General features: G+C 51.0%; 12 protein-coding genes across 12 annotated transcripts; 4 read left to right on the top strand and 8 right to left on the bottom strand.

Annotated features, from left to right (window-relative positions):
* Nucleotides 1-309: 309 nt before the first annotated feature.
* Nucleotides 310-2,289, bottom strand: BDW74DRAFT_153883 (uncharacterized protein). The gene is made up of 3 exons (XM_073724589.1): nt 1,566-2,289; nt 720-1,517; nt 310-668 (listed from the first exon to the last, which is right to left on the bottom strand). Exons 1-3 carry the CDS (start codon nt 1,721-1,723, stop codon nt 578-580), a joined length of 1,047 nt encoding a protein of 348 aa, XP_073583690.1. The 5' UTR covers nt 1,724-2,289; the 3' UTR covers nt 310-577.
* A 1,764-nt stretch (nt 2,290-4,053) lies between these two features.
* Nucleotides 4,054-5,082, bottom strand: BDW74DRAFT_24550 (GMF family protein). The gene is made up of 4 exons (XM_073732308.1): nt 4,980-5,082; nt 4,798-4,897; nt 4,612-4,742; nt 4,054-4,563 (listed from the first exon to the last, which is right to left on the bottom strand). The coding sequence occupies exons 1-4, from the start codon at nt 4,980-4,982 to the stop codon at nt 4,372-4,374; spliced, it is 426 nt and encodes a 141-aa protein (XP_073583689.1). The 5' UTR covers nt 4,983-5,082; the 3' UTR covers nt 4,054-4,371.
* On the top strand, nt 4,697-6,626 carry BDW74DRAFT_24408 (flavin adenine dinucleotide pyrophosphatase). The gene is made up of 4 exons (XM_073732306.1): nt 4,697-5,035; nt 5,117-5,463; nt 5,519-5,685; nt 5,742-6,626. The coding sequence occupies exons 2-4, from the start codon at nt 5,263-5,265 to the stop codon at nt 6,352-6,354; spliced, it is 981 nt and encodes a 326-aa protein (XP_073583688.1). The 5' UTR covers nt 4,697-5,035; nt 5,117-5,262; the 3' UTR covers nt 6,355-6,626.
* A 137-nt stretch (nt 6,627-6,763) lies between these two features.
* BDW74DRAFT_24370 (Ras family protein) lies at nt 6,764-8,183 on the bottom strand. The gene is made up of 4 exons (XM_073732305.1): nt 8,051-8,183; nt 7,805-7,919; nt 7,470-7,745; nt 6,764-7,408 (listed from the first exon to the last, which is right to left on the bottom strand). The coding sequence occupies exons 1-4, from the start codon at nt 8,060-8,062 to the stop codon at nt 7,173-7,175; spliced, it is 639 nt and encodes a 212-aa protein (XP_073583687.1). The 5' UTR covers nt 8,063-8,183; the 3' UTR covers nt 6,764-7,172.
* A 2,449-nt stretch (nt 8,184-10,632) lies between these two features.
* Nucleotides 10,633-11,997, bottom strand: BDW74DRAFT_24198 (PaaI family thioesterase). The gene is made up of 2 exons (XM_073732303.1): nt 10,852-11,997; nt 10,633-10,794 (listed from the first exon to the last, which is right to left on the bottom strand). The coding sequence occupies exons 1-2, from the start codon at nt 11,719-11,721 to the stop codon at nt 10,768-10,770; spliced, it is 897 nt and encodes a 298-aa protein (XP_073583686.1). The 5' UTR covers nt 11,722-11,997; the 3' UTR covers nt 10,633-10,767.
* A 377-nt stretch (nt 11,998-12,374) lies between these two features.
* BDW74DRAFT_153847 (enoyl-CoA hydratase/isomerase family protein) lies at nt 12,375-13,768 on the top strand. Its single transcript, XM_073724588.1, has one exon. It carries the CDS (start codon nt 12,532-12,534, stop codon nt 13,426-13,428), a length of 897 nt encoding a protein of 298 aa, XP_073583685.1. The 5' UTR covers nt 12,375-12,531; the 3' UTR covers nt 13,429-13,768.
* Nucleotides 13,571-14,883, bottom strand: BDW74DRAFT_24181 (oxidoreductase, short chain dehydrogenase/reductase family). Its single transcript, XM_073732302.1, has 4 exons — nt 14,371-14,883; nt 14,009-14,318; nt 13,906-13,961; nt 13,571-13,855 (listed from the first exon to the last, which is right to left on the bottom strand). The coding sequence occupies exons 1-4, from the start codon at nt 14,805-14,807 to the stop codon at nt 13,714-13,716; spliced, it is 945 nt and encodes a 314-aa protein (XP_073583684.1). The 5' UTR covers nt 14,808-14,883; the 3' UTR covers nt 13,571-13,713.
* A 1,154-nt stretch (nt 14,884-16,037) lies between these two features.
* BDW74DRAFT_24175 (uncharacterized protein) lies at nt 16,038-16,710 on the top strand. Its single transcript, XM_073732301.1, has one exon. The coding sequence runs from the start codon at nt 16,117-16,119 to the stop codon at nt 16,519-16,521; it is 405 nt and encodes a 134-aa protein (XP_073583683.1). The 5' UTR covers nt 16,038-16,116; the 3' UTR covers nt 16,522-16,710.
* Nucleotides 16,711-17,912: 1,202 nt separating this feature from the next.
* On the top strand, nt 17,913-19,892 carry BDW74DRAFT_24163 (PTH11-like integral membrane protein). The gene is made up of 6 exons (XM_073732300.1): nt 17,913-18,526; nt 18,576-18,612; nt 18,662-18,729; nt 18,796-19,169; nt 19,233-19,300; nt 19,356-19,892. The coding sequence occupies exons 1-6, from the start codon at nt 18,332-18,334 to the stop codon at nt 19,814-19,816; spliced, it is 1,203 nt and encodes a 400-aa protein (XP_073583682.1). The 5' UTR covers nt 17,913-18,331; the 3' UTR covers nt 19,817-19,892.
* A 678-nt stretch (nt 19,893-20,570) lies between these two features.
* Nucleotides 20,571-23,230, bottom strand: sreA (siderophore transcription factor SreA). Its single transcript, XM_073732299.1, has 3 exons — nt 22,532-23,230; nt 21,959-22,476; nt 20,571-21,893 (listed from the first exon to the last, which is right to left on the bottom strand). Exons 1-3 carry the CDS (start codon nt 22,849-22,851, stop codon nt 21,076-21,078), a joined length of 1,656 nt encoding a protein of 551 aa, XP_073583681.1. The 5' UTR covers nt 22,852-23,230; the 3' UTR covers nt 20,571-21,075.
* Nucleotides 23,231-25,013: 1,783 nt separating this feature from the next.
* BDW74DRAFT_153836 (TVP15 family protein) lies at nt 25,014-26,329 on the bottom strand. Its single transcript, XM_073724587.1, has 4 exons — nt 25,964-26,329; nt 25,780-25,895; nt 25,635-25,724; nt 25,014-25,571 (listed from the first exon to the last, which is right to left on the bottom strand). The coding sequence occupies exons 1-4, from the start codon at nt 25,981-25,983 to the stop codon at nt 25,396-25,398; spliced, it is 402 nt and encodes a 133-aa protein (XP_073583680.1). The 5' UTR covers nt 25,984-26,329; the 3' UTR covers nt 25,014-25,395.
* Nucleotides 26,330-26,504: 175 nt separating this feature from the next.
* BDW74DRAFT_153831 (uncharacterized protein) lies at nt 26,505-27,783 on the bottom strand. Its single transcript, XM_073724586.1, has 2 exons — nt 27,074-27,783; nt 26,505-27,003 (listed from the first exon to the last, which is right to left on the bottom strand). The coding sequence occupies exons 1-2, from the start codon at nt 27,753-27,755 to the stop codon at nt 26,765-26,767; spliced, it is 921 nt and encodes a 306-aa protein (XP_073583679.1). The 5' UTR covers nt 27,756-27,783; the 3' UTR covers nt 26,505-26,764.
* Between the last annotated feature and the right edge of the window lie 117 nt (nt 27,784-27,900).

The following is a 27,900-nucleotide window of genomic DNA, read 5'->3' as shown; positions in this document are numbered from 1 at the left end:
CCGGGCCATGCCATGCGGGGCAGCAGTGGAGTCAATCCAGCTGTCAGTGTCAGATCGGAGGTGTCAGTCGAAGTTAGTAGCTGTCAAACTACCAAACAGATCATGTTTGGGACTGGATGCGGAAGGCAAACATTGTCCGGCATGCAGAACTCAACGGTTGACGCCTCGGGCCCGAGAAACTCGTTGTTTGACGTACGATGTATCGATTTCCCATACTCAGGAGAAAGTCAAACTTACTCTCCGAAATCCAACGGAGATTGGACATCGTACTAATGTGATAAGGTTTGTCACCGTTGTCGGAGGTAGAGTACTACGGCGCTACACTACTAGACTAGCAGGTCTAGCTTCACTATGGGCCGTTCGCAAAATGATGGCGTCGCCCGGCGGGACCTGGGCCCCGGCCGTGGGATAATGAGCTAAATTGGTCGTAATCAATGTGCTAGAGACCTGGGAGATGCTATGTGCTGCTCCACCCTTAGATAGGTGCTCGAAATCAATTCCAATTCCCAACTGCGTTGTGCGCTATGCAATAGTAGCCACTTGCTACCCATCAGGGGTATGCTCTCGACTCTGGAGTCTAGTCCGCACCAGTAAATTTGATACTCGCCAGCCTCTCCTCCACACGTTGTACTATCTCGGGGTCTGGTTCCGGTTTATGCCTTTTCGGCCTGTACTTTATTAGCAGAACGAATGTCTATATGCTGTCGAGAGTGACGCACGGATCTCGTATAGTTTCGGCACACCTTTCCTGCCCGCAATTGGCACAATGATTCTGGCCCGACCGATAAAGGGTTGAGCACTCATGGCAAGTATACCGGACCCGCTGGCGCGGCTTCTTCCAGGTCCGAGCTGGTGGTTCAAACGGCGGTTCTGCGTCTCCTGGGTAGCCGTCGGGGTATTTGTCATGTTTTGCCCTGCGATTGTCAAAAATCTTCCAATAGTAAGTTGGTAGCGTAGAAACGTACGGATCGCGAGGACAGAGTTTGCATCGGAGATGTCTGCAGCTGGCACATTCCGTGGCATGAGGACCAAAAAGCGTATTACATCTGTGACACGTCCGTCGCACTCGCTGCCGGACCGGCTTGCGGATCAGATCCTGACCGCCGGTTCTCGAGGGCATCGTTAATTGGTGTTTTCTCGGCTTCGGTTGCACGGGCTGGGCCTTCTGGGCCAGTATGGTCTGGAGCGCGGTCTCGGTTCGCTCCTGCTCGTCCTTTGGCCTCGGTGCGGGGTATTGCGGGCACTTCTTGCAGCGGACGTGCTGGCAGTTGACGCAGACCCTGTCGGGGCCGTAGGTGGTCTGGCAACGATGGCAGGTACGCCGGACTCGCATGCGAATGGGCTTAACGACACGTTGAACAGGCACGTCGCGCGTGGCCTTCCACTCCCCAGGCTCCAAAGTCAATCCATACTTGGCGAAGAGCGCGCGCGCCTTTTCCTCCTGGATGGCGCCCCAGTTGGTCAGTATGATCGGTTCGGGGACGGATTCGGTCGGTTCGTGATTGCATTTCGGTTGACTATATACGGTCAGTACAATCGGACGTACAATGATAGCCAAGTCGTACCTCGGTGCTTTGCTAGACTCGGGTTGACCCGGAGCTGGCGTTTCTCTTGCGACGGCTGAAGTAGCCTTGGTTGACGGGTCCCTCCTCAGGACGGTCTTCATACGACTTAGCACCTTGGACAACCCATCCTGCTTTGCATCGGATCGAAATGTTGACATGTTTCAGGTTGCTTGGTGGGTGAATTAATGAGAGGTGAACCGTAGAATATTTAGTTGGATGGGCAAATCAATCGGATGGAAAGGCGTAAGCTAAACCGCTACCATGGCGAGCACCCGTCAATAAAGTCAAATCACGGTCGGAGATCAACACGATCGCAATTAACGGCTCGCAAAGACAAAAGCGTAGTGGGATGTCGAGAGTTTAAAGCAGAGAAGTGCAGGTGGCACGGGTTGTCGTGTCCCAGAACCAGACAGTTGGGAGACCCGACCAGGCGGACAGACGTGAGCGAGGAGAACGAGGGCCCGCTCGAGTGATTGGTCAAGTGGCGGTCAGACGCGATAATCGTTCAATATTATTATTATTATCATCGGATGCTGCAAGTCGGCGACAAGAGCGAGTGGCGAGCTGTGCCCGAAATCAATTCAGCAGGCGGCCAGGGAAGAAGAGGAGGGAGCGAGCGAGCGATAAATAGAAGCGAACAGAGTTTGAGGAGCATCGAGCCGGGATTGGACCTCGAGGCCATGATGGACTGGACTCAGACTGCAGACTTCTGCTGTATCTTCACGACGCACGCTCTGCCTGGCTGAGGGGAAAAAGCAAAGTGACATCCGCTAAGTTCTTTAGCCCCGGGCCTGCTGCTCGAACCGGCAGGACGCGCCCACGGCCTCGGGTCAAGCTGCTCCACCCTCACAGATCGTGCCCTGAGCAGACGGGCTCAAGATGTGATTATCACTGGCTAACATTCAATTTATTTTAACCTACTCTGTGATAGTAGCAGCAACATAATTTATTCGTGTCTAGCCGGGTCTACCCCTGTCTCTGGCACTGACCATACAGAACAGCCCTGTTCGCGCTGGGTCTGAATGAAGCGGCGTAGCCTGAGCTGAAGGCCATACAAATTTCTTTTGCTGCCACCTTCTTCCTCCAATAAAGAGAGCTATGGTCATCCCATGAATAACCAGTGGAACCACGAACAAGATGCTAAGGAGGCAGCCACCTTAGATAAATCCCGGCTAGTCCATGCATTATGCACGACACCAAGATCCATTGTCGGAGCCTGTCGCGCAATCAGAGGATGCGGAAAAGCGGCTTCATGCATCATCCTGCACTGGGCCATGACCACGGGTTGATAACGGACGGCACGGCGTAGAAATCGCGTGGTATATAAACAGCTAGTACGCAGATATGAATATTGTACCAGCCAAGCCAGAGTGCGGCAGCAGATTAATGGCCTCGAACAGTCTTCAGTCGCCTTGAAGGTCTACCTATCAGTCGATAGTAAGTAGTCAGGCCATTGCGGCACGGCAGCTTCAACTCATCAGCCGAGTGCTCCCACGTATGATATAGACGTTAAATTCTGCAGCATCGCCACTTGGACACGTCAAGCGTTGATTCGTCCCAAAAAGGTTCGTCCATGACCCAGCGACAGGGGTAGACAGTTCATCCTGGGTCCATCGCCATCTCGTCCAGGCTCCACCGTGGAGCTCCGGGGCGAAGCGCTGGTCAGTGCGTGACAATCGCTGTTACAGTTATTTGAGGCACGAGGCAGTGGGAGTCTGTATTATACACTCATTCATGTAACCATATCAGACGTTGGACCCCAGAAGCAAGGGATGATCTCTCATCATGATGACAAGCAGCAGGGGCTCAGCTTTCGTCACAGACTGAAGAGCTGTAACCATACAATGGACGGTAGGGGCCTTAACATCAATCATTATTGTCAAAAATTGCAGGGGTAAGGCCACCACACTATCCCAGCGGGCTTGGCGCCAATCTTACCAGTTTCGGGAATTTCTGGGTTATCCTGGGATGGCCTTGACTGTGGGTCCGGTAAGCCGTACGCACTAGTATGGGCTGTCAGTATGCTGGATCTAGGTTGCCAATTGATATTTACCTCGTACTAATCCTCCTGCAGTCTGTTCGTAACCTATCCGTGTCCTGGGCTAAGACTGAAGTTGGAATAGGTTCAGCGTCGAGGCACTGGCAAGCGTACAAAGTTCCGGACGAGACATCGATTGTTATTCGCTCCTCGGCTGCCGAAGTTTATCCGTCTGTATGCCTCAGCGGCGAACTACATATAGATTCAATGCCGATAAAGTCTATTGATGCTCCTCCTGGAGCGGTACGCTTTTGAGATCCTTGCTCGATGCGTTTAAACAGCTCGAGGTTGCTACCAACCGGAGAAAAGTTGGCGGGTCATCCCACTTGGAATACTTGTCACGCAACCGGGCAGCTACGCCAGCTCTGGTGTATATGCTCTGACATTTGCCTCAGGATCCCGAGAAGCCATACTTCGGTGCTATGACTCCAGCAGTTTCGGTGACATCGGTTTCCGGAACAGCTATGCTCCGTGCATTCACAACGACGCGTTGTACTATTGGTTCACGATGTTCACTCTATTAGGGAAGACAGGGCGATTTAATTGGTAGGAATCACAGCTCTCGTCTGGGCCTGTGAGCCTACTATTGCCATTGGCAGACTGCGGAATGTTGCTGAGCGGGTGAGAAGAATGGCTGTCATGCACTTGTATACCGACACCCTTTCGAAACGCCAGACCACATCAAATCATCCCTCAGAACGTGAAACCTGCGGCAAGCCCAGTTCATGATTGAAGCAACAACCTGCCACGCCTATCCTCGCAAGACACTTAGTCCGCACTCTGCAGCTTTGATTCGATCGATATGATATCATCATCGCTCTCGACCTCGATAACCCGGTTGACTTCAGCCGTATTCCGCATTAACTCGACAGCACCTGCATACATCATTCGCTGGTTCGGATTGCAATTCTCGGGGAGATAGTAGAGCAGGACGTAAGGGACAGAAAGGCGGCCGGAGCCCTAAATCAGGTTAGTACAAGGTGGGAATTCACAGAGCAGGAAGCATACCAGGGTTAAGGGGTAGCTGAGGAGGATGAAACGAGGAGACGACTCCGGGAGCTCGTCCGCTACATCTTCCATCTTCGTGTACACCTCGCCATCTTCTGCTCGGATCTCTTGGGTCTTAGTGTCGATGATATCTGAAGATGTCAGCCATATGTCCTGAGCGAAGAACGGAATGAAAGGGCTACATACAAATCACGGCTTGCGGCTCCTTAGCTCGGGACGTCGTCAAACGGAACTTGCGCAGCTTCTCTTTGGTCTCCGGAGAGAAGGCGTATAATCGCTCAGAGGACTATCTTGATCGAAGCGCAGGTCAGCAGTCCGTCAAATATTCGCGAAACTGATTCTGGTAGCAGTGCGGGGCAGTCGCTCACCATTTTGTCTGTTCAAGCAAAGATCTGGAAAGAGTTTTCTCAGGATAGAGGGGTAGGTACAAATCTCCTGTTTTTACGGATAAAGGGGCAGCGATGACAAAAAAAGGATGGGATACTAATCGACGTTTGTCGGTAAGTGGCATTGCCAGCGCGGAGTCCGATCACGTCGTCCACCCCACCTTGCGGCGAGCACGCCCGGCCACGACCCCAACCTGCTTTCTTTCTCCCTCCCGCGTTTTGGATCCTCCATCTCTCCTCTCTCCCCCTCTTCAACTTTTCCTCCATGTTCGCTCGCCTCACTCAGCTCACCCGACATCTCTACCGACCGCCGTTCACTCGTCAGCCCGCCTCTCTCGTTTCCTCATCCCCCTTCCCACCGTCGCGTGCGCTCTCTCCCAAAATGACATCATCCATCGCCGGTAACAACAAGACGATACACACTGCAGCATGCCTAATCATTGGTGATGAGGTGCTCGGAGGGAAGGTATGCCATTGACAGGCGCTATATCTGAATTATGGCGCAGTAGCTAACCCTACAGACCGTCGATACAAACTCCGCCTTCTTCGCCAGGTACTGCTTCTCGCTCGGAATCCAGCTCAAGCGCGTGGAAGTGATTGCCGACGATGAAGACGAGATCATTGAAGCCGTCCGCCGCATGAGCAACAACTACGATTTCGTCGTAACAAGCGGCGGCATCGGGCCAACGTACGTACCTCACCTACTTACCTAGGCAATACAAGCTAACAACCCCTCCCAAACAGCCACGACGACATTACCTACTCCTCCATCGCAAAAGCCTTCAACCTCCCGCTGAAACTCCACGAACCCGCCTTCGAGCGCATGAAGAAACTCTCCAAGCCGCACGCTCTCCAACCCGACTTCAGCTGGGACGTTCCCTCCCCCGCGCTCACCGCACGCCTCCGCATGGTCGAGCTCCCTCATGATGCCTCCCTCCCCGCTGAGTCACAAGCTGTTTTCGTCGCAGACGACATGTGGGTCCCCATCGCCATCGTCAACGGCAACATCCACATCCTCCCCGGCGTCCCCCGGCTCTTTGAGCGTCTCCTTGAACATCTCCGGCCCTCGCTGCTTCCCCGACTCGTGAACCCGGAGGGTAAGGGCATTTACCGATACCTGATCAGCACGCCACTACCTGAGAGCGCGGTTGCGCCGTACTTGACGGATCTTGCGATGAGGACGGCAGCCAAGGGCGTCAAGGTTGGAAGCTACCCGCGCTGGAATAAGAAGAGGAATACCGTTACGTTGGTAGGCACGGATAAGGAGTTCCTCGACTCATTGGTTGCAGAAGTTGAGGAGAATGTGCAGGGGAAGAAAGTGTCAGCGGAGGATGAACTGGACTCCGACGCGGAGTAGGGGTGATAGATCGCGATATCTTGGGTATCATCTATCTGGGAGTCCTGTAATAATACAGGATAATAGACCTCTAACAACAATAGGCCACCCTCTACATCCACCACTTTCAGGTTAATATGCGCACCTAGGTAATGGATGAGGATTGAGCGTCCTGGATGGTCCAAGTAATGCATAGATCTACGAAGACTCCCTGTAACGGCAGCAGAATAATGAGATGGGAGTATACCAATGCCAATTAACCAATAAGCCTACTTACACTGAAAAGTGAAACGAGCTCAAAGCGCTGCCAGGACCATAAAGTGTCCCATCGCAGAATAATGGACGGACAGGCATGAAATAGAGAGCCCGACACAAATATACAATATCATATTAACAAATGCAGCATCCTATGATCCCCGTTCAGATGCAATAGAGAAGATACGTACATACGAAGTAAGAGCACAAATCTATTGGCACGCCTATCCTCGCACACCAGCGAGGTGATATCGTCAACTAATCTTTCAAGTGATAAAAGAGAATAAATAAAATGATAAAACACGGTAGATCAAACAGGGAAACAGAGGGGGAATCGAACATTCATGGAGAAGATGACGGCGTGATGGATGGGAAGGGTGAAAGCGGACATCATCTGATAGCGAGGCCTCGTATGGTTAAATAGGTATAAAGTGTCACAATCCGCGCAACCCCGTTGAGGAGCGTTCATTATTCCGGTATAAGGCGGCTGCCGCTCAAGTCGGGGCTGTCTTTTCTATGCGAGATCTTTCCTTTCGTCTCTCAAACTGCGTTGCTTGCATCCTGTCGAGCCCAGCACATGCCAATTACATAATAATACATTTCGAGCAGCAGCCGGCGCTCTCGCCAGGCTCACTGACATCCATCTTGTTATCAGGAGCGCGAGCGCCGAATCCACCGGAACCGCCGGGGTTAGACATCTCCTTGTTGTATCGGCGGATCTCGCGGACGAGGTCGTAAAATGCGTTTTCGACGTTGATGCGGGACTTTGCGGACGTTTCGATGAACTTGCAACCGAATTGCCGTGCCAGATTCTCGCCCTCTGGGGGTGAACCGTTAGCGAGCTGTATCCGAATGACTTGCACAACGCGCATTGAGCCTACCTTGTTCCGTGACCACTCGCTCCTTCTCGAGATCGCACTTGTTGCCGACGACGATGATAGGGAAATAGTCCTTGTCCTTGACACGGAGAATTTGTTGTTGGAAGGTCATGATTTCTTCGAAAGATTGACGCGATGTGATGGAGTAGACGAGGAGGAAACCTTCACCCGTTCGCATGTACTGTTCGCGCATGGCGGAGTATTCTTCTTGTCCGGCAGTATCTAGAACGTCCAGCAGAGCGACCTCGTCGTCAATCATGCACTGCTTGCGGTATGAATCTGTTGTAGGGGTCCCTGATGAGTGACAGTTCGATGCGGATATGAGGTGACGAGCGAACCTTCAATTGTTGGATCATATTCATCCACGAAGTGGCTCTGGATCAATTGAATGGTCAAGCATGACTTTCCAACACCACCACCACCGACAACGACCAGCTTGTACTCTCGAAGAAACTATTTGAGCCATACCAGTGAGCAACGACTGCAGTATTTTCCGGGCGGTGGTTTGGGGATGACGTTGGGGCCAGAAAGGGGAAAGGAGACGGCACGGGCACGGCAGAGGAAAGGATAAGAGGGCATCCTACCTTTGATGCCATTCTGGAGGATTCTGCTCTAAGATCTACCGGTGTGGGAAAAGAATCGGTGGTGATCCGGATCGAAGCTATTCCAAGTGACAGCGGGTCGAGCGAGCAGCACAATTTTCCTTTGCGGAAGGGTCGAGAGTCGGGGCCCAGCAGGTCGGGAGTTTCGCGCGAAAGCAGGATGCGCCTAAGAGGCAGGCCACAGCAACGGCGGGTCCAGTGACTAGGCCAAGCTTAAAGAAGCCAGACGGGGGTCGATGAGGAGGATCAGGGGGGTTCGTGGAACTCTGCCACAGGCGGAATTGGAAGTGAGCCGGCACGCGAATCGCTTGGCTGCCTTGACTGAACCTGCAAGGTCTTCTTTGCGCGACAACGTCCAAGGAGATAGACCAAGCTCGACAGGAGGTGTTCGAGAAAAGCGAATGGAACAGAGACGAATGAATCAGGAGATGGAGGGAAGGGGAGTGAGGGAGGAGCGAGTGGAGAACGGACGGGGAGGGGAAAGGGGATGCTGATGATTAAGAACTCTTTAAGGCTACGGACTTTGTTGCAATTGATGGAGACCAGCAGCTAAACTCATTGGCCAAATTACCGGCCATCTCCAGAACCTTCATTCATCTCATTCATGATTCCATTGATACGGCTTCCTTCCCCCGGTCGCGTCGCCCTGCGAGGTTCAGGGCGGTTCGGTGTGTGGCATTAATAGGAAAACAAAAGTGGCTGCCGATCCAGCCTGAAAAAAGGGGCCTTTCATCCAGCCTTTTCCTCTGATTATCAGCCTCACTGGGCCAATCACCGCGCCAGCCTCTGCGAATAAATTAAACTCAATGTCCATTGATTGCGACAACGCGTTCTCGCTTCACCAGACCCCCCCCCCCCATACTTATTAATCGCATGCGGACTTGAGCATCAACCTGGTTTGGCTCAGGCACCCATGCACCCTTCGCGAAAGTGATGGATAGACGCCATCTTGACGACTCATCGGCCAGGCAATCACACTGCCATTATTGGAGGAGACTGTGTGACATGGCCCATTCATCTTGAAAGCGCCATGATTCGGTTGGCCCATCTGGATTTCCGTGGAGACACTCTTCGAGGAATATCACCGGGCGAGAATCTATCTACACATCTTATGATCGTTTAGCAAGGATGAATCCTACAACTGCTGCTCACGGAGGACGGGCTTCTAAGGGCGTCATCTCGAGTGCTTGGTGACATTGACCCTGATTCCACCATGGAACAATCGAAATGACAGATCGCCTTCTTCGCCTCCTTGTTCATCTCTATCAGAACGGTTGTTGGAGATAGATAGAGCACCTGGCCGCCAAGCCGCCCAGGGCTTTTCCCCACGCCTCCACTCTGCTCAATCAGAGATTGGCCGATGCCGACAAGATATCAGCCACGGCGGCACAAGGCATCCTTCAGATCAGCTTTGATGTGGTCGACAGAGTATTCCCGCCGGTACTTGCAGTGATCTTCTGCTTCGTGCATGCTCTCAGACTCCTTCTCAAACTCTCTTCTGGGAACGATGATCCCGGAAGAATGATCTTCATCTGAACAGTCTCCCACGAGTCTCACCTGAACTTCACCAACTCTATAAGCGACAGTTGACGTGATACGTGATGATCCATAATACGAGTTGCTCAGCTTCGCTAGTCTCTTTCATTAGAGGCTCGGTATACCTCATGACTCTGACATTGTTCTAGTTGCCATAAGAACACGGCAAACTCAATTACCGCCAGCTGCGTCCGACTTGCATGAGATCAACACGCCTTCGGTTCTTCAATATCCCCGAGCCGGTGATTCATTGCCTGCACGGACGTGCAACATACCCTCAAGCGCAGAGTACGAATAAACTCTGACAGCTCGTCCTAAAAAGGGCAATGGAAGCGATTCTGGGTCTGCCGTACAACCTCCTCGAGGCATCAGTGCCACGATATTGCCTTCCTTTGCAGAAATGAGAAAATGGTCGGACTTCAACCCTTGCTTATCTGATGCTGCAATCATACTTTCAGGGTTTTGATCCTGGGTGTCAAATCTCGATTGTGTAACGCGCATCAATGTGGATTCCGATCTATCATTCATTTAACAACTGAAGTATATACCCCGCGCGTCGGGTCCGGCGGCAGGCTGTGCTACACAAAGATCTGAGAGCAGGGTTCGAGATCTGGTCCTGGTTGTTTTTGCCGACGAACTGGCTATGAACTGCCTAGCCATACCGCTCAGGTGGTACCAGGGGAATTTCTGGCTGAAGGAGAACTGGTGCCTTTGCAGTTCATTTGTCAACAGGGCCAGCCACTTTTGTCATCTGCGGGTGATTCTGGCGGTCTGTGATGTAACATTGCAGGTGGCATAGATCGCAGTGGGCATTTGACGGGCTCCATAGTATGTTGAATTAGGCTTGTGAGATCAGGCTGACCGATGCAAAGCACCGACGGCGAAAAGCACATGAAAACCTTCCTCGAACCGTGGGTATTGCGCGAGCGAATATGTCGAGGTGTTTCCGTTCTCAAAATTGAAGTCCAGCACCCCCCCAAGATCAGCAAATATCTTCAAGCAACCATCCACCCTCCATATCTATCTATCCATCTATTCGTGACGCACTCATCCACGGCAAAAATGTTCTCCTTAGCTTCTATATCTATGCAACTGCCGAGACCGTGTCGATCTCAGAGCTTTCATCTAGTCCACAGCTGCTCCAACGCCACTCCAACGCCTCCTTATTTCGGATACAACGGCACCATCTCCTGTCTTATATTAGCATCCCAACTACAAACTGGGGCCCAAAGAAGGAAACATCTCACCTTTGCGCCTTTAGGCTCAACGAATAAACCTCTGGCCTCAGCAACCAGCACCCCGTCTCTTTCCTCCACACTCAACCCACCATCATCCACTTCGTTCGCGCTCTCCACACTCCTCTTCAACATCTCCTGGACCCCGAACTCCTTCAAACACCTCATACTTCCACGAACCCAAACCTTCCTCTCTTTCTCTACCCTCTCAATCTCAACCCTATACACATAAACCCTTCCAGTCATCGCAGGAGCTCGGAAATCCAAAGTCAGGTTTGCAGTCATCCCAGTTCTACTCGAGAATATCTCAGCTGCGAGACGCGCGAATGCATCGTCAAAGAGGACCCCTAGTAGGCCGCCGTGGATATACCCCGCGTGGCCGGTCAGGTGGGTCGAGAGGTACGCCGTTGCTATTATCTCAACCTTGTCCTTATCTTGAGCTGCGGGTTGACATGTTGCTGAAGAATGTTTGAGGAAGAAAATCGGGTCAATTGGGAGCTTGCTCGGAGATATCAGGGAGGTTGTCACTAAGTGGGTGGACTGCGCGGCAGGGTGCATTGTGCGCATTGGGCGAAACTCCATGTAAGTAGCCCCGGTACTCCGATTTGAGCTTGAGACACTACGTATGTAGCGGGTCAGAGGGAGCGAGGAGATAAGGTCCTCGGCGTGCTGTAGTGATTGAAGTGCCTGTGTCTCAGATGCTATCGATGCTGCGAGTGCATCTGAAAAAGATGATGAGTATCGCGCTCCTGGGAGCCCGAGCCGCGCAGGGGTGACCGGTCTAGTAGCAGAGGGTAAGGCTCGTGGGTTGCGGTGCTGGCAACCCGTAGAAAATAGCCAGGGTCGAGTCCAAATAAAAAGGAATGCGCGGTCCAGCCTCATCTTGAGGCGCAATGGACGATGTGAAGTGGAAACATAGTAGGTCTCAGGTGCCCTAGCTGTTTATCAGGTGCCAGGGGCAGAGCGAATTGATCGAGGTGTCCCTTAAGGCGGGGAATAGACTACTGGCCTAGGGTGGTGGATAATGTCGGGGTTCGGGGTTCGGCCCGAGGCACTGATCTATATCAGATTGTGTATACCTTTAGAACAGCTGACTTGGGTATATCGCATTCGCCGCTATACTAGGATCTATATCTAAGCAATCAAACATGCTAGTCCATTAATCCTAGGCGAGCTTTATCGACGTATCAGATCGGCACTGCAGTTCGGCCAGATGCGGCCCTTGGCCTACCCCGGATTCTACCATAGTGTTCAGTAATCCGTATTTACCCCGCTCATCTTCCGATCTTCCGTGCTCATGACTTAATAGTGAAGGATTGAAGAGTTCGAGATAATTCTGAAGTCCTTCGACTTCGATCGCTCTTTTGTTATCATATACCTAGGGGCGGGTTTCAGAAATATATAGTGGCTTCCTGAGCCCAACAGAAAGTGTAATGCGATGCACAACTGTAATGAAATATTAGAAACTCGAAGGAGTATGGTAATAAAGAGATAGTCTAGAGCATATTATTGTACAGAACCTAAATTAATACTTCATAACTTAGAGCAGGAGCTGTCCCAATGGATGCTCTATAAAAGCCACAAAGCGAACCATATCTATCCTGCAGTAAGCAGGCAGTTCATCCTTCACCATATATTTACCAGTTATCAGTCAAGGACAATCAAAACCACCCACAAATCACGACCGTGACCATGGCCGAACCCCCATCAACTAACCAAGCCCCCGTCCTCACCACCAAGACTCCCTCAGGCATCACAACAATTACAATCAACCGCCCACACCGGCGCAACGCCGTCGACGGCCCAACAGCGCACAAGCTCACAGCCGCTTTTCTCGATTTCGAAGAAGACACCACACAAAAAGTGTGCGTGTTCCACGGCGCAAACGGTACTTTCTGCGCGGGGTTCGACCTGCACGAGGTTGCGGAATATGGAACCCAAGATCAAGCTGAGCACACCGCTGATGACAACGACAAGTCCGAAGACAAGTACGCCGGGCCACTGGTCTCACCTAGCAACACCGTCCAAGGACGCAATATGGGCCCCATCGGCCCCTCGCGCATGCAGATAACCAAGCCCGTCATCGCCGCCGTTTCTGGGTATGCGGTCGCCGGGGGTATGGAGCTCGCTCTGATTGCCGATATCCGTGTCGCCGAGGAAGACGCCATCTTCGGCGTCTTTAATCGGCGGTTTGGGGTTCCGCTCATTGACGGTGGGACTGTCCGGCTGCAGGCTATAGTCGGACTAGGACGCGCTCTCGATATGATATTGACAGGGAGGGCTGTTGATGCGGCTGAGGCATTGAGTATGGGCCTTGCCAATCGCGTTATGCCCAAGGGGAAAAGTGTCGAGGAGGCGATGGCGATTGCGAGGCACATCGTTAGCTTTCCGCAGCGGTGTTTGAATGTGGACCGGGCGAGTTGTTACTTTGCGGCTTATAACGCGAAGAGCTTTGAAGATGCGTTGGCGCGCGAGTTTGACAGCGGAGTTGGGGTGATCAAGGAAGAGGGGGTTAGCGGAGCGAAGAGATTCAGGGATGGGGAGGGAAGGCATGGGAGATTCGAGGGAGAAGTCGAGGGGTTGCTTTAATTGACTTTTGTATGTTAGCGGTTCGGTTTTGGCCAAGGGATGAGGTTAGGGTTGGGGATTTGACAAGCCTCTTGAAATGAGGTGAATTATTATTGACATCCGTGTTATATCAAGGCAAGGTGAGAGTATCGAAGATTGCTCATGGTTTATACTGTAACATCTATGACCATCTATGTGTATGCCCAGGCCCAATATTAACTTGTCCAATCTGCCTATAATATCGTGCTCTCAAGGCTTCTTGTATAGATGGCCGGGAGACGCCTGTTACAGAATTAGTCAAGTTACCTAATTGAAAGAATGAAAATAGGTTGAACTCACCTGGTGGCTCGGGAAGATCAGAGTATCAGCAATCACAACGTTCTCCCTCCGGCCAGCGGCGAATACAATGACTTCAGCAATGTCATCAGGTGTGAGTGGCTCGCAGTTACTACAATCTGTCAGTATTTATTAGGCATCGCCAAAGTCACAGTGGCTTACGCATAGACAGCATCGGCCTTGCTCTTGTCCCCGTAGAAGCGCACAACGGAGAACTCCTACAGAATCGTCAGCCCCGTCCACACCAAAAAAGGTCGGTACTTACAGTCTCAACCTGACCGGGGTCAACTTCGATAATACGAATGCGGGTAGAGATGAGCTCCTTTCTTAGGGCCTCGGTGAAAGACTTGACGGCAGCCTTGGTAGAGCAGTAGATGCTACCACCGGGGTAGGGCTCACGACCAGCAATACTTCCGATGTTGATTATGTCTCCGCGGCCACCATCGCTGCGTTTCTTAAAGATAGGGAGAATAGCCTGGGTCATGTTAATTAATCCGGTAACGTTGGTGGCGAACATGACGTTGATGTCTTCAGGTTCGATGTTGGGAGCTTGAGCGACACCCTTGACGAGACCACTACGCATAGTTAGAGCCTAGTCCTACCAAGCCACTCGTATAGCAAACTTACGCGTTATTAACGAGGACGTCGATGTCTTGGAACTCTGTAGGGAGAGATGGGACAAAGTTCTTGACCTCCTCCGGGTTGCTGACATCCAGCTTCACAGGATGAACCTTGACACCCTCGCCGACCTCTTTCTTGATCTCCTTCGCCAGCTCCTCGAGAGCATCAATGCGCCTCGCTGTGACTATAATCTTCAGGTCCTTGAGAGCCGTTCGTGCAAACTCCTTGGCTGTGCTTCGGCCGATGCCGGATGAGGCTCCGGTAATGACGATCGTCTTGCCCTCAAGGCGCTTTGCCATTGCGGAAGCCATTGTGCGTCTGAAGGAGGATCCGAATGCCGGAGTTGACCGAGAAAGTGGGGGAAATTCGGAGGTTGGAAGGGGAGAGGAAGCAAATTGGCGGAGGGCTGCAATTGACTGGCGGCAGGCTCGAAAATGCTTCATATATGTGCGGTACTCGCCAATCCGTCAAGGTAAGGTTCGAGAAATACAAACAGCCGGCCGATAAGGGAGAGTAGTATATATAGGCAAGGCGCGACTGCGGGGAGTGATCTCGCAATAGCGGGGCTTATCAGTGCAGGCTCGGCTGAATGGTTTGCCCGTCGGACTTTTTCCGGCCTGTTGCCCGGATAAGTTTGCGACACGCGAGGTACTACGGGGTACTGTAAGCCACGTGCACCAACGTCAAGATAAATCAACAACAATGCAAGATTCTGTACAACACCCTGCTTCTCTCAAGATCTTTCAGCATATGCAGTACGTTGGAGGGGACGATACTGAATGGCTCTTATTCTGGCTTGATGGGTGATCTTCGAATTCCCTAGATACTAGCTCAGCAATTTTGCGATGCCGGTTTCACGTCCAGAACATGAGTTCACTTTTCCCAATTGATAGAGAACCATCTAGTTCTCTCAAGATACTTAATTGATTGTCACTGGCATGGTATTGTTTTAATGATTGTTCAAGCACAGATGTCGCCGGCATCCCAGCCTGGGATGATGACGTTTTTGTTCTCTAAATCTCCATCAACCTAGGTTAAGGAATTCAAAGAGTCCGGACACGAAAATCAAACATGTCGCAAATCTATCTCTACGAAAATAACGAATGTTCTATCTACGAAAACAACTAATGGCTCAATAGATCAAACAGTGCTATGGGGATGATTGTATAGCGGCGCTGGTCAAAAGTTATAGGCGGCATGGTGATTTATCAAGGGAATCCGTTCCAAATGACGGCCGACAACAGCATATTGATGGCCCGGAACTTACTCGCGAAAACCATATATTGAGTCACTGATGACTATATTATGGCTGCTCTACTCTGTCTCCTTCGTGTCCGAATACCAACCTACGAGCTTCATCTAATATCATTCGATATCAAAAGATATACCGACACTTACCGGCTCGTTTATACTATAGCCCATATTTCAGAACCAATGTATAAGGCCGTACCCAATATGGTCCAAATCAGCGCGGGTACCAAGACATTCCTGAAATCGTTAAGGGCAAGCAAGCCGCCGAGCAAACTACAGTGGTCTCCCCAACCGTCGAAGAATTGCAGGCAAAGTGGCAGAAGACTATCAACAACGAATTAAAGACTTGAGAGGCACGGCAGCGCATCGATGGTGTCAATATCCACCACTACAATTGGCAAGGCGATCCGGTCTTTGCGCCGAGCAACACGGAGCCCGAGGTGTCGCTTTTCGTCGTTGACAACATGAAGTCACCTAATACGGGCCGCTGCGACGCGTGATATGGAGCGGATCTCAATTATCACTAAGAACGCAATGAGATACATTGACCCGGTCGCTGTGTTGCTCCCGGAAAGCGAAATCCCTGCCGGCGGGGAGATATCCACGACGCAGAGTGCCAGGGGCGGAGCGGCCAGATTCTACACCATACATGGCTCGTGGAAATATGACGAGCTGGAACGCAAGACAGTTGTCTTGGACAAAGGTGGTGTCAAGGCATATAGCCACAACCCTAGGGTACGTATTGAGAACGGCTTCGCCCACCGACTGTTGGAGCGCGATGAATCGTTGCGTAAAGCGATGGGAGTGCGAGAATGCAAGGATCGGAAAGTTGGGAATAGACGACGGCGGCGAGCTCCAGTGAAGAGGCCATCGCCCTCAGGCAGTGTACGAGTGCCTCTGATCTGAAGGCTGAGGAGGAAGGCAGGGCCATTGCTGGTGGAAATTAAAGGTGCTGTGGGCTCAGCAAGGATGAAGTAATAGGCGAGACAGACAGAGCACCCCTAGGTATACCTAGCTAGGTACATTTCCTGTATTGGGTATTTGTGTATGGGGACATGGTCTGTGTTCAGTTAATGGTCTTTTGAGAATGCATGTGACTTCCCTCGCTTCCACTGCCACTCCTTCCTCTCTGCTTCCTTCATCTTCTTGACTCTAACCTCCAGGCTCCGACACTCACGCAGGAGTGATCTAGCCTCATCCGGATCATTATCGTCGGCGCTAATTATTTGTTTCTATTGAACGACGAGAGAATGCTAGTGCTCTAGACAGCGATCCCCCACGCCTCAATCAAAAGTACGGAGTACAGTCGATCCTTTTGGCCTCTCAAGACCTAGCCAGGCACCAGCGCACAGGCCTACAACACCGACCAATTTACCGATAGCCTCGCGAAATCCAAGCTGCCCAATGGACTGATTATACGCTGATCATCATGGCATCATTTGCATAATTCAGGTACCTCGTCTACTGCGTCGTCAGAGCACAGTGCCAAGGCGCCAGATTTCCGCGGCGCACGTTCCTCAATCCCCGGCGTTTTGAGTTTGCAAGCGTACCACTGGTCTGGGACTGCAGTGCATTACTCAAAGTATGGAGCTATTGAAGTTTGGAGATGGGCCTCAGCGCGTGCATTTGCCACCACATGGCCGGTATCAAGGGGTCAAGGTTTGTTGCTTTTCGGCAAAATGGGAGTCCGCAGGCTGAGACACGTGCTGACAACAGTTGCGTCTGCAGAATTCAGATCCGATCTGTTTCAATTCCTGCTTCGTCCAATCAACTTGTGACAAAAACGCCGATGATCGGCGCCTCACGATTCCAGTACTCCGGCTGATTCATACGGACCATGTACAGACAAATCATGGTGTTAAAACTCGAGACTATTGAGCCCTAGCAAGGCTGGAATCCGCAGAGACTTAAAGTGGTGCGATTAAGCGATTTGGATTTGCCCCTAATGGCTGTCAGTGTCAAAACAGGATCTCCACCCTGACACAATCTGGTTGACACGCAGCTCCACAGTCCAAATTCAGGGAGCATGGCCCGGATCTCGGAGCAGATCTTGGTTACACCTTGCATCCCTGTGGCTTCGGAGCTGGCGTTCTTGGCAATATAACTATACGCTTATCTCTTGCTCAACAGCCAAAGAGGTCTTGTGCGACGGCTGGATGGTGAAGTCGTTCGCTGCGAGTCAGAATGTTATGTACGTATGATCGCGGCAACTTCTTTAACGGACTTTCAGCACCAGCCGCGCCGAGGTGGTCTTTGGTGGAGCAGCACAGTCAAATCAGCATTTTCAAGACCGAGCATGTGGATTAGTTTTTCCCTCAGGCCGTCGATCGTCACTATTATTGATCTAAGGGACCCACTGCCACGCGACGGCATAGAGAACCATTGTTGCGAATGGGTTACCGACAAAAGGAACATACCCTCTGTTGACATGATCAGATATCCAATCAAATAGGAGACAGCCAGTGCAGTTTCCCGTTAAATGGAGCTGTCTCCAGAGATCATATATTTCTGGCGACAGCCGCCACACTTGTTCATTTATGCCCCTCGAGTCCCCCCGTCCCTTGCTCGGGCGTCCCACAAGCTTCTTTCTTTGAGAACACGATTCCACACTCCTTTATTGACCCCAATGTCTGCGGACACTTGACGTTTCGATGCCCTTATATTAACGCTCTTTTACTACACACAAACACATCGATACCTTCTTTCTTGCGCGACGATGGACGAGGCTCTGGAGCACATTCTGCTCCTTAGAAGCCATGGTGATGATGGTGCATCTCGAGGACAGACAGCAATGCTCGTAACGGCAGTACTGACTGCTATTTCTGTTGTCATTGTGGCAATGCGCATATACACCAGAGTTGGGATAATGAAGTTAAGCGGCCGGGAGGATTGGACCATTCTCATTTCGCTGGTGTGTATCTTGCCTTTCAGAGTTGAACTATTGCTAATATATCCTCCAGGTCTTTGCTGTTCTATATTTTGCACTCGTTATCTGCCGTAAGTCGTCATGTATATGTTCCAACGCCAGGCCACTGATTGTCAATAGAATACCGCTTTGGCCTAGGAAAACATAACTATGCAATATCGAAGCATGAATTACGAGAACAATTGAAGGTCAGTTTTCGAGCGATGTATTTATCCTATCATCAACTTGAGCAAGACTAATGTGTTTACATGCAGAGCTTGTGGGCCGCGATCCCTCTGTATAATGCTAGTTTAGTATTCACGAAAATATCTCTGCTCTTCCAGTACCTGCGCATCTTCCCGAGCTACAAGTTCCGCATTATCTGTTACATTGTTATGGGAGTAGTGATTGCATACTCAACATGGGCCATCATCAGCGGTTTTGTCAACTGTGTGCCCGTGGCCAAATTCTGGGACCGAGACCTGCCCGGTCACTGTCTCTCATTCGAGGCTCTTTGGTTCTTCAACGCCTCCATGAATATTGCTACCGATCTCACTCTTCTCATCCTACCGATGCCTCTCATTACACAATTACAACTTCCGAAGCGACAGAAGCTTGCTCTCATGGCTGTTTTTGCGCTGGGTGGACTGTCAGTCTCCATGTCCCCGTGGTTTTGGTTCTTAGAACTTACGACGGCTAACACTCGTAATAGGGTCGTGATTACCAGTGTCCTTCGCCTCTCGGGTTTGCGCAAAGTAGCAAGAAGTACTGACACATCATGTATGTCTCTATCGCACCCTCGTCACTCAATCCGGCTCACTAACACCAGGAACAGGGAGCAACGTCGCCGCCGCTTACTGGACCGCAGCCGAATGCAACGTCGCCATCATCTGTGCCTGTCTGCCTTTTCTTCGCCCTCTCATCAGCCGCATCTTTCCCAAATTCCTCTCAACTAACAGCTACAATAAGCGCAGTGGCAACCCCACCCGCACAACGGCAGGACGCTCGACGCGTCTCAAGTCGACAACAAATCGAGGCATGTTCTCGCAGCACGACCCCGAGTTTGGTCTTCATACTATCGATACAGAAGTGGGTGTCGGACCCGGGCTAAGGACAGTCCTGGAGGGGAAGAGAGGCGCAGGTGCGATTGAGGTCACGACTGAAGTGATTCGGGAAGAGAGGACATCACCCACGTCTTCGCCCTCACCTTACGGGCATTGTACTGGGAGTGGCAGCGGTGGTGGTGGCCACGGTGGGGATTCAAGCCAAACCAACTTGGTCCGGGAGGATCGATAACCCCTGGCCCGTCTTCTCTTGTTACGGTTATTGATGGATTGTTGGAATTATCATCACTCGTTACTTCGGAGTTTGAGCTTCGGTTTTTCATGTCTTTGTCTTTCAATATACCCAGGTCCATCGTTATTCTTACATATATCATATATAATTGAACTCTCCCACACACTTATTTAACCTGACCCTTCTCCATGTTCTACCAGTAAAATCGCTCTCCCGCAACCTACACTAGGTACAAACACCCGCATAGATTCAGAAGGAGTGCCACTGTAAACTATCAAGGCCCAGGGTTTCAAAGCTAGTAAAATCAAAGCCAGAAAGCATCACGTCATTCAATAGTACGAACATGGCCACGCTCTTGCATCTCCAGTGAATCGGACCCTCCGTAGCTCAATAGTTTCAACAACAACCCCAGTGATCAACGTGCCCTAACCCGGCGGACAAGGTACGTACCCAACTACCCGATTCGAGGCCGGCTTGCGACGATCAGTATGACGGGCGAACCGCCTCTGCAGTGCTGACTACTCCGTACTGTGTTGTACCACTCACCACCAAGGTCCCCGCGCTGGGACCATATTTCTCCATACGGAGTACAGCTATGTAAGTAGTCGCCGACTTCGGAGACGGGCCGGAGAAGGCGGTCATGACGTCTACAGATAAGGATAAGAAAGAGGCGCTCCGCAAGGTCTTACCAGAAATGGAAGTAGGTACGAGTGTTCGGATTTAGGTGAGCCTTGAGTTTACTCCGGAGTGAGATTGATAACAGAAATAATTGATTAAGTTGTTGGATGGAATCGTGGAAAATAAGTCTATGCCTTTGTAAATCTACTGATGAACTTCGTCCATCCGATTGTCTGCCTGTACCTTTTGACCTCCACTAGTCAAAGGAATAGCAGTAGAAGATAGGGGAAAAAAATAAAGAACCTCAGCCTCGATTTAACCACATAGAACCCCTAATATGCTATACCATTTTCTGATAAGTGATCGCTAAACCCGCCGTCGCTATGAAAGGGCAAAGAAAATAAGGAAATCGAAGACAGAACTGGAAGGTTCCGCCCTAGTGAATCGATAAGGTAAAACTCCGTGGAATTCATCCATAGACAGCAGCGGAAGCTTGAACGTGTATGTGGTATCTCACAAGGAAAAGATTTGCGCCGAATGTAAGCCTTCAAAGAGGCAGAACGGTTATCACTCAAATAGTAGTGTCAATAGTCGCTTGTTCGGATTCCGAAGTAGAAGTCGAACGGGCTGAGCTTCCATTGTCATTGGTTGGCGAGCTCCGCCAGCTCCCGCTCCTTTGCCCGAAGTTGTTCCCGCATTTCTTCGGCTTCTCGCTGCAGCTTCGCCCGGCGGTCCTCTACGAGGTTTTCCACATTGGATATACTGGGTAAAGGTTGTGAAGCTGCTTGAGCCGATGGAAGCGGAGAGGGTTGCGAGTGATGCGGCTGAGCTTGTTGCTGGCGGCTTAGAGCAGCAAGAGATGGGTCTAAGCGAGCTTCGTCCCGGGTGTGAGCATGATTCAAAATAGAGGAAATTGAGCTCAGTCGAGCAGGCGCTGGCGGATTGGCGGAGGAGACAATTGGTGGGAGTTGATTTGACCCGGCCTCTAATGTGGACGGAACAGCACCAACGTCTGCATTCGTCTCTGCTAATGTTCGTTTTTTAGGGTTCCCCGAGGAGTTCGGCGAGATCGATCGTCGCCCAAACTGAGAAATTGGTGGATGACCTGGCTCGAGCAATCTCGGCGGAGGTGGGTGGTGGGGTAGTGACACAGCTCCCGCATTAAAACCTGTGAAATCAACCGGCAGTGGTGCAAAACCAAACGGTCTCTGTGCAGCAGGCGAAATCCGATGAAAGTGATCAACAGGCTCTGAGCTATAGTACCGATGGTGCTCGTCGTGGGAATAGGCTAGTGTGGCAGGGGACGCCGCTTCTGGTGAGGCGGAGGAGCCGTGGGAGGAATGGGTAGCGGCAGTCGGAGAATTTTCTCGCAGTGCCGGTACGACACGTTTTCGCCGTTTTATAATGGTCTTCTTCATCGTGGTAGGTCGGTAGGAGCCGTGGAGCTTGTAGTAGAGGCCTTGTTTTTGTTAGTCAGGTTTTGAAACAGGATAAAAGGGAGGGGAGAAAGAAGTAGAGACGTACCGCAGGCATTACAAATCGGATGCCCGTTCTCGTCGCGTCGCCATAGTGGTGTCACGGTAGTGCCGCAGTTTTGGCAAGCCACCAGCATGTTTCCCTCCGGTTGCCCACCATTTCTTGCCGGTGCCTCAGGCTCTTGTGGAGGTGGAACACTTTCCGGAATTGCTGCCCTGTTCAACGCATGCGCCGCGACGTTTCCTCGCGCGGTTGATTTGTAGACGCGATTGTTATAGGCTGGGCAACCGTCGCATCCCTCTGCGCCACCTGTACCATTGCAGTTTCCACCACCCGGACATGAGCCGGATGAACCACCACAGCCTTCATTTCCACCACCAACGGGATCGAGGTGAGAGCCAACGGGTTGGTTTTGGGGAAAATACGCCTCGGGACTTGCTTGCGTTCGATTCCTCTTGGTTGGCCTTGCAACGTTTCGGGCTTTCAGATAAAGACCACATGCATTACAAATCATAGCTCCGGTAGGGGACCGGCGCCATAACGGAGTGCTCTTGGTTCCGCAATTACTAAGAAAATAATGTCAGCGCACGACATATTTCAATGTCGGACGGCTAAACAAACCTGCAAGAATGCCCTAGGAACGAGGTGTCCTTTTGAGATTTTGGGGATGTCTTCTCAATATAATGCCCGTTCGTGGACGTCTCGGATGTCTGAACTATGGGGTAGTCGCCCTCGTGATGGCTTTGTGGGCCTATCGCCTCAGGATTTCGAGATCCGTCATCGGTATAATGTCGATCGAGAGGGTGTTCCCGGCCGGCTTGAGCGGACGAGATGAGTTGCTGCGCAGCGTCTAGATCTTCGGCCGATGGGTGTCGCGTAACGACGTCCGGGTTTCGAGGGAGGGATCGCAACGTCTCCATGTGCGGGATGGACGCTAACATTTCCACCTTCTGCCTGTGCTCCAGTTTGTAGCGCCTGGCGACTCGAGGGTTCCGTCGGGAAGGGTCGAGGGAAGAACGAGGGAACCCGCTGGAACTTAACGGTCGAAATAAAGGGACGACTGGTTGTGCGATGTATGTTGTACCACACTCGGGGAAAGCGTAATTTGTTGTATGACGGGGTCAAAAGTCGGTCAAGATGGAATGCAAGAGGAAAAAGAAAAGAAAGGGCCAAAGACGTCTGGCTGAGATGAGATGGCAAATCGATCGATGCTGGCAAATGCAGCTAGTGAGACTCCAGGCTAGAGAGGCGGAGCCGAGAACAGGCAGGAATGAAGATCTTTGAGAATGACAGGTAATTGAAGATCCACGAAGAATGGGGATCTGTAGAGAATACCGCCGTCGCAGTTATGAAAGCTGTGCAGAGAAGTTGGAGTTAGGGATTGGAGAAGATGAGGAAGGTGGCCAGTGGACAGGTAAGATCGGCGGCAAGGAGATGATCAGATAAAGTGACGAGGTGACGAAGCTGACAGGATGCGTAGGAAAGGGCGTGCTTGGCAGCAGAGGTCGCAGTCGCCGAGTCGGTGATGGATAAGATGCAGGCGTTCTTTGTCCCTCCAATCTGGGTGGTTTCTGTCTGTTTCTTTCCGAAGCCCTGTAGAGTTATCAAGTTGAGATCTCCCAGGGGAATGATCTACAACTAAAAGGAACTGGGGTCTTTTTGCGATGGGTGTATTTTCCAGGCCCTTCCACGGCTCCCCCTATATTAATGTTTGCTTTTTTAGGAGGGCTTTTCCGAGTTCGATGGGTTGAGAAAAATGAGGAGATTTAGTACAAGGCGAGACCCGAGTGTCTGTTCCCCTGCCCCTAGAAAATGTAAAAAAGTGGTTCTGCTCGCCAGTCCGCTCTGAATTGCCTCTCGTCTCCCCAGAATCAAACCATCGCTGCTCCACCACTAGCGCACCGGTTTTTAATGCGGCTACTTTGATTGGCCGGGGGCGCCCTGAGTTCTGCGCTCCCAAAAATACATGTCATGGATCGTTCGAGCCGCCGGACTTCCGCGACTTATCTCCCCGTGTGGGGCTGGGTATTACGATGTTAATCTATGAGCGATTTGATTCGTCCCAATTCTCAACGTTCCTTCCGATTCGGTTTTAAGGCTCGCCTGACAGGACTTGGAATCCATCCACATGGTAGGTAACAGTATTTAGTTAGACTTGCTCCTGAAGCTATAGAGTCGACTATGTCTAATTCTTGATTCTGCTATATCGCCCGCAAGAAACACTAAGATGGTGCAACCGTTACAATTCGAACTTTCACAGGGGCATGCTCTGCCTGCTATGTTTCATCTACAGTTATGGCGTGACCCCAACGGGCAACGGCATAATGCGACAAGAAGATCATGATATGTTCTGACCGTATAGCATCTGCATTATAGCAACGCTGTCATCACCCTCTCGTCCTACCGGAATTCGCTTTCGGATCCAGGTTCATCCCTGCCCCTGTACGTGCAGGGTTGTGCCCAAGGTACGACCAACCTCTTGGGTATGAGTACAAGTTGGCCGCTCTATCAATGTGTCAACACCAATCTCTCGCGGCCCTCGCACGGTGACGGGGTAGTGTATGAGCCGGCGTGTTTGGGCGCGAGGACTAAGTTGTAGAGGCCTCCTCTGAAAATGGAGTCTCAAGACCTATTTCTCCGGACGTTGTTTGTTTTGGACCAGGGATAATCTTGAATCAGGATTCGTACCCTTGACTCCAACCCCGGTCCCCCGCTCAGGCTACTCTTCCGTCATCCGAAGTTCGAAGTTGATTTTCCTGCGCAAAGGCTGAAATCAAATCGCCTGTAGTCTAGGTTTAGCCATTGCTCACACATGACGAGCATCAGAAAGCCCAGAATTCCGTACAGTTTCCTGTTTAACCTGCTTCATCCGAGATAGGACCTAGCACTCTTGATTTCCCTAGGACGGTCAAAACCGCTTGCCTTGACTGCCTGGAAGTAATTGACAATGACTCAGCCAGGGACTAACTTTCGCCGAACATGATTTAGTCGGCACCAGGGCGCAGATAAGGTGAGTGGGATGAAAATCAATCAGATAACAAACAGAATTAACGGGCGCCTTCGTAGGTACATGTCTTCTGATGTGCTTTGACTGCTAAAAATATGTAATTATATGAATGTTGACTTATAACTAGTCAGATTAATGGGTCATCTACAAAGTATAATACATTGGCTAGACGCATTAAAACAGTAGAATAAGAATCAGACAATAACGAAACATAGCGAGCACGAAGATAGCGCAATATTTTATATCCGCTTATCATCCTCCGCACCTATATTTTTCCCAATCGTCGCGCAATCATTCGTCACACTCATGAAATTGCGTTCATCATAAGAATCTCGCAATCTTAGGTTTGCATTTCGTGGTATATATCTTGGCGGAAAACAATCGGCCGTTCATCGATCGTATACGCCGCTCGAGGCACAACACAACGGTTGTCGTGTTGCAACGCAGTTTCCAATCCCACAAGCACGCATTAGAAGCTCTAGACAACCTGCTCGGCGCCCCAGCTCTGGTCGGCCTCGCGCATGTTTGATGGGGGCTCGATGGACGGAACGAATTCCAAGACGGCATAGCCAATACCGAGGAAACCGACGATGGAACCGGCAATGTATTGCAGAACGTGGCCGTGCAGAATGAGGCATCCAACGAAGATGTAGACTTCATGACAGTGTCAGCGCACGGGATGGCGCCACGGAGTTTCGAGACGGTATGAGCACTTACAAACACCACGGCCAAGGAAGGAGAAGAGGAAGGACGCATAGCGGTAGACGTAATCCGGGATGGTGGGCAGGAATTCCAGCCCGGCAACGACTAGAGAAATCAGCATTGATGTACGCCGCCGCAGCCTGAGGCGGGAAAGTCTTACTGAGACCGAAGAGAATCACGTATACACCGGTGATAACATGGCCCAGGCTAATGGGGAAGAATTGGGCGATACCGCCGAGTACCATAATGACACCGACTGCCACATTGGCAAAGCGACTGAAACAGGTAACGGGTCAGCACAGAAATCGGTACGTCGGCACAACAAGGAGCTCGGTGTAACGAACAAGATGTTGGAAAGATCCATTTCGGAGTATACGAAAGTTCGCTGGGGAACAGAACGTGTAGCTGGATGTGACTTGGAAATGAGAAGATGGGCTTCGGCGATTCCAAGATGAGGATATGAGTTCGCGCAGCTGGAACAGAATGCCCGTTGCCTAGATTCAAGGAACCACGTCGCTTGTTGATCAGGGGAGCTAGGTAGTAAGATTCGGCGTCGTTAAGGCGAATGCAGGCAGTTGATCAAGAGTGGCGATCTAGAGTTTAGAGAGGCAGCCTTGCGAATGAAGCTCAGTTACTAGAGGTGATAGTAGACGGAGAGAGGAGATGTTGAGAGGAACATGGACAAGAACTCCAGCTCATCCATGCGAGGCGCAACAAGCGGGTCTGCCAAGACGAATGACTAAGTCCGCCAAGCCTATGCTTCCAGAGTGGCTGGAACAGAGTCAACTACTACTCTGTGCAGGTTCTACAGATTTGCTATGGGTATCAATTGTCTGATCATAGGGCTCAATCATAATAATCGATTTGTTCAGCAATTAATATGGCTTGTTTAATATGGCTTGTTTAATATGGCTTGTTTAATATGGCTTGTTTAATATGGCTTGTTTAATATGGCTTGTTTAATATGGCTTGTTTAATATGGCTTGTTTAATATGGCTTGTTTAATTTGAAGCGTGTAGTTGGCGAAGACTACCACTGTTCTGTTGTGGCTCGGCGAACAGAGGCTACCACATCAAATGGCCACCAGATCCCCCACTTGCCTATTTAGCCGCGCGGCAGACAGGGCATTCGCCAATTTGCACATCTTAACAGTCCTTATCTAGGTCGGAGTAGATGGCATTCAAGTCTGTCCCGAGCCCAGCATCCTCTGCGGTTTTCAAGCTCCGAGAGTCAACAAACGGAGCAATGGAAGGCCAGACGCTTTGTACGTTGTTGAAAAACAGCTCAACACCCAGATCTCCAAGACCATGGACCTCTTTGACAAGCTGTCTCGCCTTCTGGGGATCATTCTTGGCCTTTTTGATAAGATTGTTAAGGTCACCATCTAAGATTGCAAGTTAGCTCAAGCAGCTGGAATGGGAGTCCTCAGCAGCCTGCTGGAGAGGCATGCGCACCGTATTTCTCATCCACGAAGTCCACCAGCTTCCCCAGATTCGTTGACCCTTGCTCTCTGTATCGATTGTATCCTCCGTCTTTCAAAACCATGGCTCTTTCCTCCCAGCTGGCATCCCCTAGCTTTTGAATCTCATGGTATCCGACCTCGACGAGCTTTCGGAGCGCACGATCTGTAAGTTCATAAGACGTCGGCTTTGACCTCAACATTGCGTCCATTAGCATAGCGAGAATAGTATCAGGCGATCCAGTAAGTGCCTTGTCCTCAATCGCTGTCCCCTCCAGCGGACCACGACCAAATTTTTCGATAGTCTTCTGCAGCTTCTCGCTGTTCGGAGAGTGAGATCCTCGCGGTTTTTTCTGAGCGGTCTTGTCCTTGCCCTTTGCCTTCTCATTCTCTTCGCTCTCGTCGTCTCCTTCCTCGTCTCCCTCTTCACTCAGATCCTCGTCAAGGTTGCCTTCGTCGAACTCTTCGTCATCATTAACTAAACCTTCATCATCTTCATCAGCGGCGGGCGACTCTCCAGACTTGGCAGCTTTTGTTGGAGGCTGCGACTCCGCCTCGTCTGAGCTCTTTGCTTCTATCGTCGGCGTTTCTTCGGTGCCTCTTTTGCGCTTTGACATACTGGTTACGTCGTCGGTCTCTTGTCCGGACTCAACTGCTGGAGCTTTGTATTCTTTCATTTTGGCGGGTGTAGATAGGTAAGCTGTGTTTTATGCCTGATAATATTGCTGAAAAACGAGTATGTAATCAATAAGATCTTACATCGTGGTTCGATGCCTGTGATAGTGGTGACGCAATGGATACTTTTGAAAGAAAATACTTAAT

Source organism: Aspergillus multicolor, assembly GCF_047715735.1.
Source record: "Aspergillus multicolor strain CBS 133.54 unplaced genomic scaffold BDW74scaffold_13, whole genome shotgun sequence".
Classification (NCBI taxonomy): domain Eukaryota; kingdom Fungi; phylum Ascomycota; class Eurotiomycetes; order Eurotiales; family Aspergillaceae; genus Aspergillus; species Aspergillus multicolor.
The sequence above is the reverse complement of the archived record's forward strand: the minus strand, read 5'-3'. Positions and strand labels throughout refer to the sequence as shown.

Coding starts and splice junctions, on each gene's coding strand:
- BDW74DRAFT_153883 (XM_073724589.1), bottom strand. CDS start 1,723: ATGTCAACATTTCGATCCGATGCAAAGCAGGATGGGTTGTCCAAGGTG. Junction 1,518..1,565: donor GAGTCTAGCAAAGCACCGAG/GTACGACTTGGC, acceptor GACCGTATATAG/TCAACCGAAATGCAATCACG. Junction 669..719: donor GCCGAAACTATACGAGATCC/GTGCGTCACTCT, acceptor AATAAAGTACAG/GCCGAAAAGGCATAAACCGG.
- BDW74DRAFT_24550 (XM_073732308.1), bottom strand. Junction 4,743..4,797: donor GGAGCCGCAAGCCGTGATTT/GTATGTAGCCCT, acceptor TGACATCTTCAG/ATATCATCGACACTAAGACC. Junction 4,564..4,611: donor TCAGCTACCCCTTAACCCTG/GTATGCTTCCTG, acceptor AACCTGATTTAG/GGCTCCGGCCGCCTTTCTGT.
- BDW74DRAFT_24408 (XM_073732306.1), top strand. CDS start 5,263: ATGTTCGCTCGCCTCACTCAGCTCACCCGACATCTCTACCGACCGCCG. Junction 5,464..5,518: donor ATGAGGTGCTCGGAGGGAAG/GTATGCCATTGA, acceptor CTAACCCTACAG/ACCGTCGATACAAACTCCGC. Junction 5,686..5,741: donor AGCGGCGGCATCGGGCCAAC/GTACGTACCTCA, acceptor CCTCCCAAACAG/CCACGACGACATTACCTACT.
- BDW74DRAFT_24370 (XM_073732305.1), bottom strand. Junction 7,746..7,804: donor ATATGATCCAACAATTGAAG/GTTCGCTCGTCA, acceptor CCCCTACAACAG/ATTCATACCGCAAGCAGTGC. Junction 7,409..7,469: donor GCGAGTGGTCACGGAACAAG/GTAGGCTCAATG, acceptor GTTCACCCCCAG/AGGGCGAGAATCTGGCACGG.
- BDW74DRAFT_24198 (XM_073732303.1), bottom strand. CDS start 11,721: ATGAGGCTGGACCGCGCATTCCTTTTTATTTGGACTCGACCCTGGCTA. Junction 10,795..10,851: donor TTGAGCCTAAAGGCGCAAAG/GTGAGATGTTTC, acceptor AATATAAGACAG/GAGATGGTGCCGTTGTATCC.
- BDW74DRAFT_153847 (XM_073724588.1), top strand. CDS start 12,532: ATGGCCGAACCCCCATCAACTAACCAAGCCCCCGTCCTCACCACCAAG.
- BDW74DRAFT_24181 (XM_073732302.1), bottom strand. CDS start 14,807: ATGAAGCATTTTCGAGCCTGCCGCCAGTCAATTGCAGCCCTCCGCCAA. Junction 14,319..14,370: donor GACGTCCTCGTTAATAACGC/GTAAGTTTGCTA, acceptor AACTATGCGTAG/TGGTCTCGTCAAGGGTGTCG. Junction 13,962..14,008: donor ACCCCGGTCAGGTTGAGACT/GTAAGTACCGAC, acceptor ACGATTCTGTAG/GAGTTCTCCGTTGTGCGCTT.
- BDW74DRAFT_24175 (XM_073732301.1), top strand. CDS start 16,117: ATGGAGCGGATCTCAATTATCACTAAGAACGCAATGAGATACATTGAC.
- BDW74DRAFT_24163 (XM_073732300.1), top strand. CDS start 18,332: ATGGACGAGGCTCTGGAGCACATTCTGCTCCTTAGAAGCCATGGTGAT. Junction 18,730..18,795: donor AATTACGAGAACAATTGAAG/GTCAGTTTTCGA, acceptor GTTTACATGCAG/AGCTTGTGGGCCGCGATCCC. Junction 19,301..19,355: donor AAGAAGTACTGACACATCAT/GTATGTCTCTAT, acceptor CACCAGGAACAG/GGAGCAACGTCGCCGCCGCT.
- sreA (XM_073732299.1), bottom strand. CDS start 22,851: ATGTTAGCGTCCATCCCGCACATGGAGACGTTGCGATCCCTCCCTCGA. Junction 22,477..22,531: donor TTCCTAGGGCATTCTTGCAG/GTTTGTTTAGCC, acceptor TTATTTTCTTAG/TAATTGCGGAACCAAGAGCA. Junction 21,894..21,958: donor TCCGATTTGTAATGCCTGCG/GTACGTCTCTAC, acceptor AACAAAAACAAG/GCCTCTACTACAAGCTCCAC.
- BDW74DRAFT_153836 (XM_073724587.1), bottom strand. CDS start 25,983: ATGGATCTTTCCAACATCTT. Junction 25,725..25,779: donor CGTGATTCTCTTCGGTCTCA/GTAAGACTTTCC, acceptor TGATTTCTCTAG/TCGTTGCCGGGCTGGAATTC. Junction 25,572..25,634: donor CTTCCTTGGCCGTGGTGTTT/GTAAGTGCTCAT, acceptor ACTGTCATGAAG/TCTACATCTTCGTTGGATGC.
- BDW74DRAFT_153831 (XM_073724586.1), bottom strand. CDS start 27,755: ATGAAAGAATACAAAGCTCCAGCAGTTGAGTCCGGACAAGAGACCGAC. Junction 27,004..27,073: donor CTTCGTGGATGAGAAATACG/GTGCGCATGCCT, acceptor TTGCAATCTTAG/ATGGTGACCTTAACAATCTT.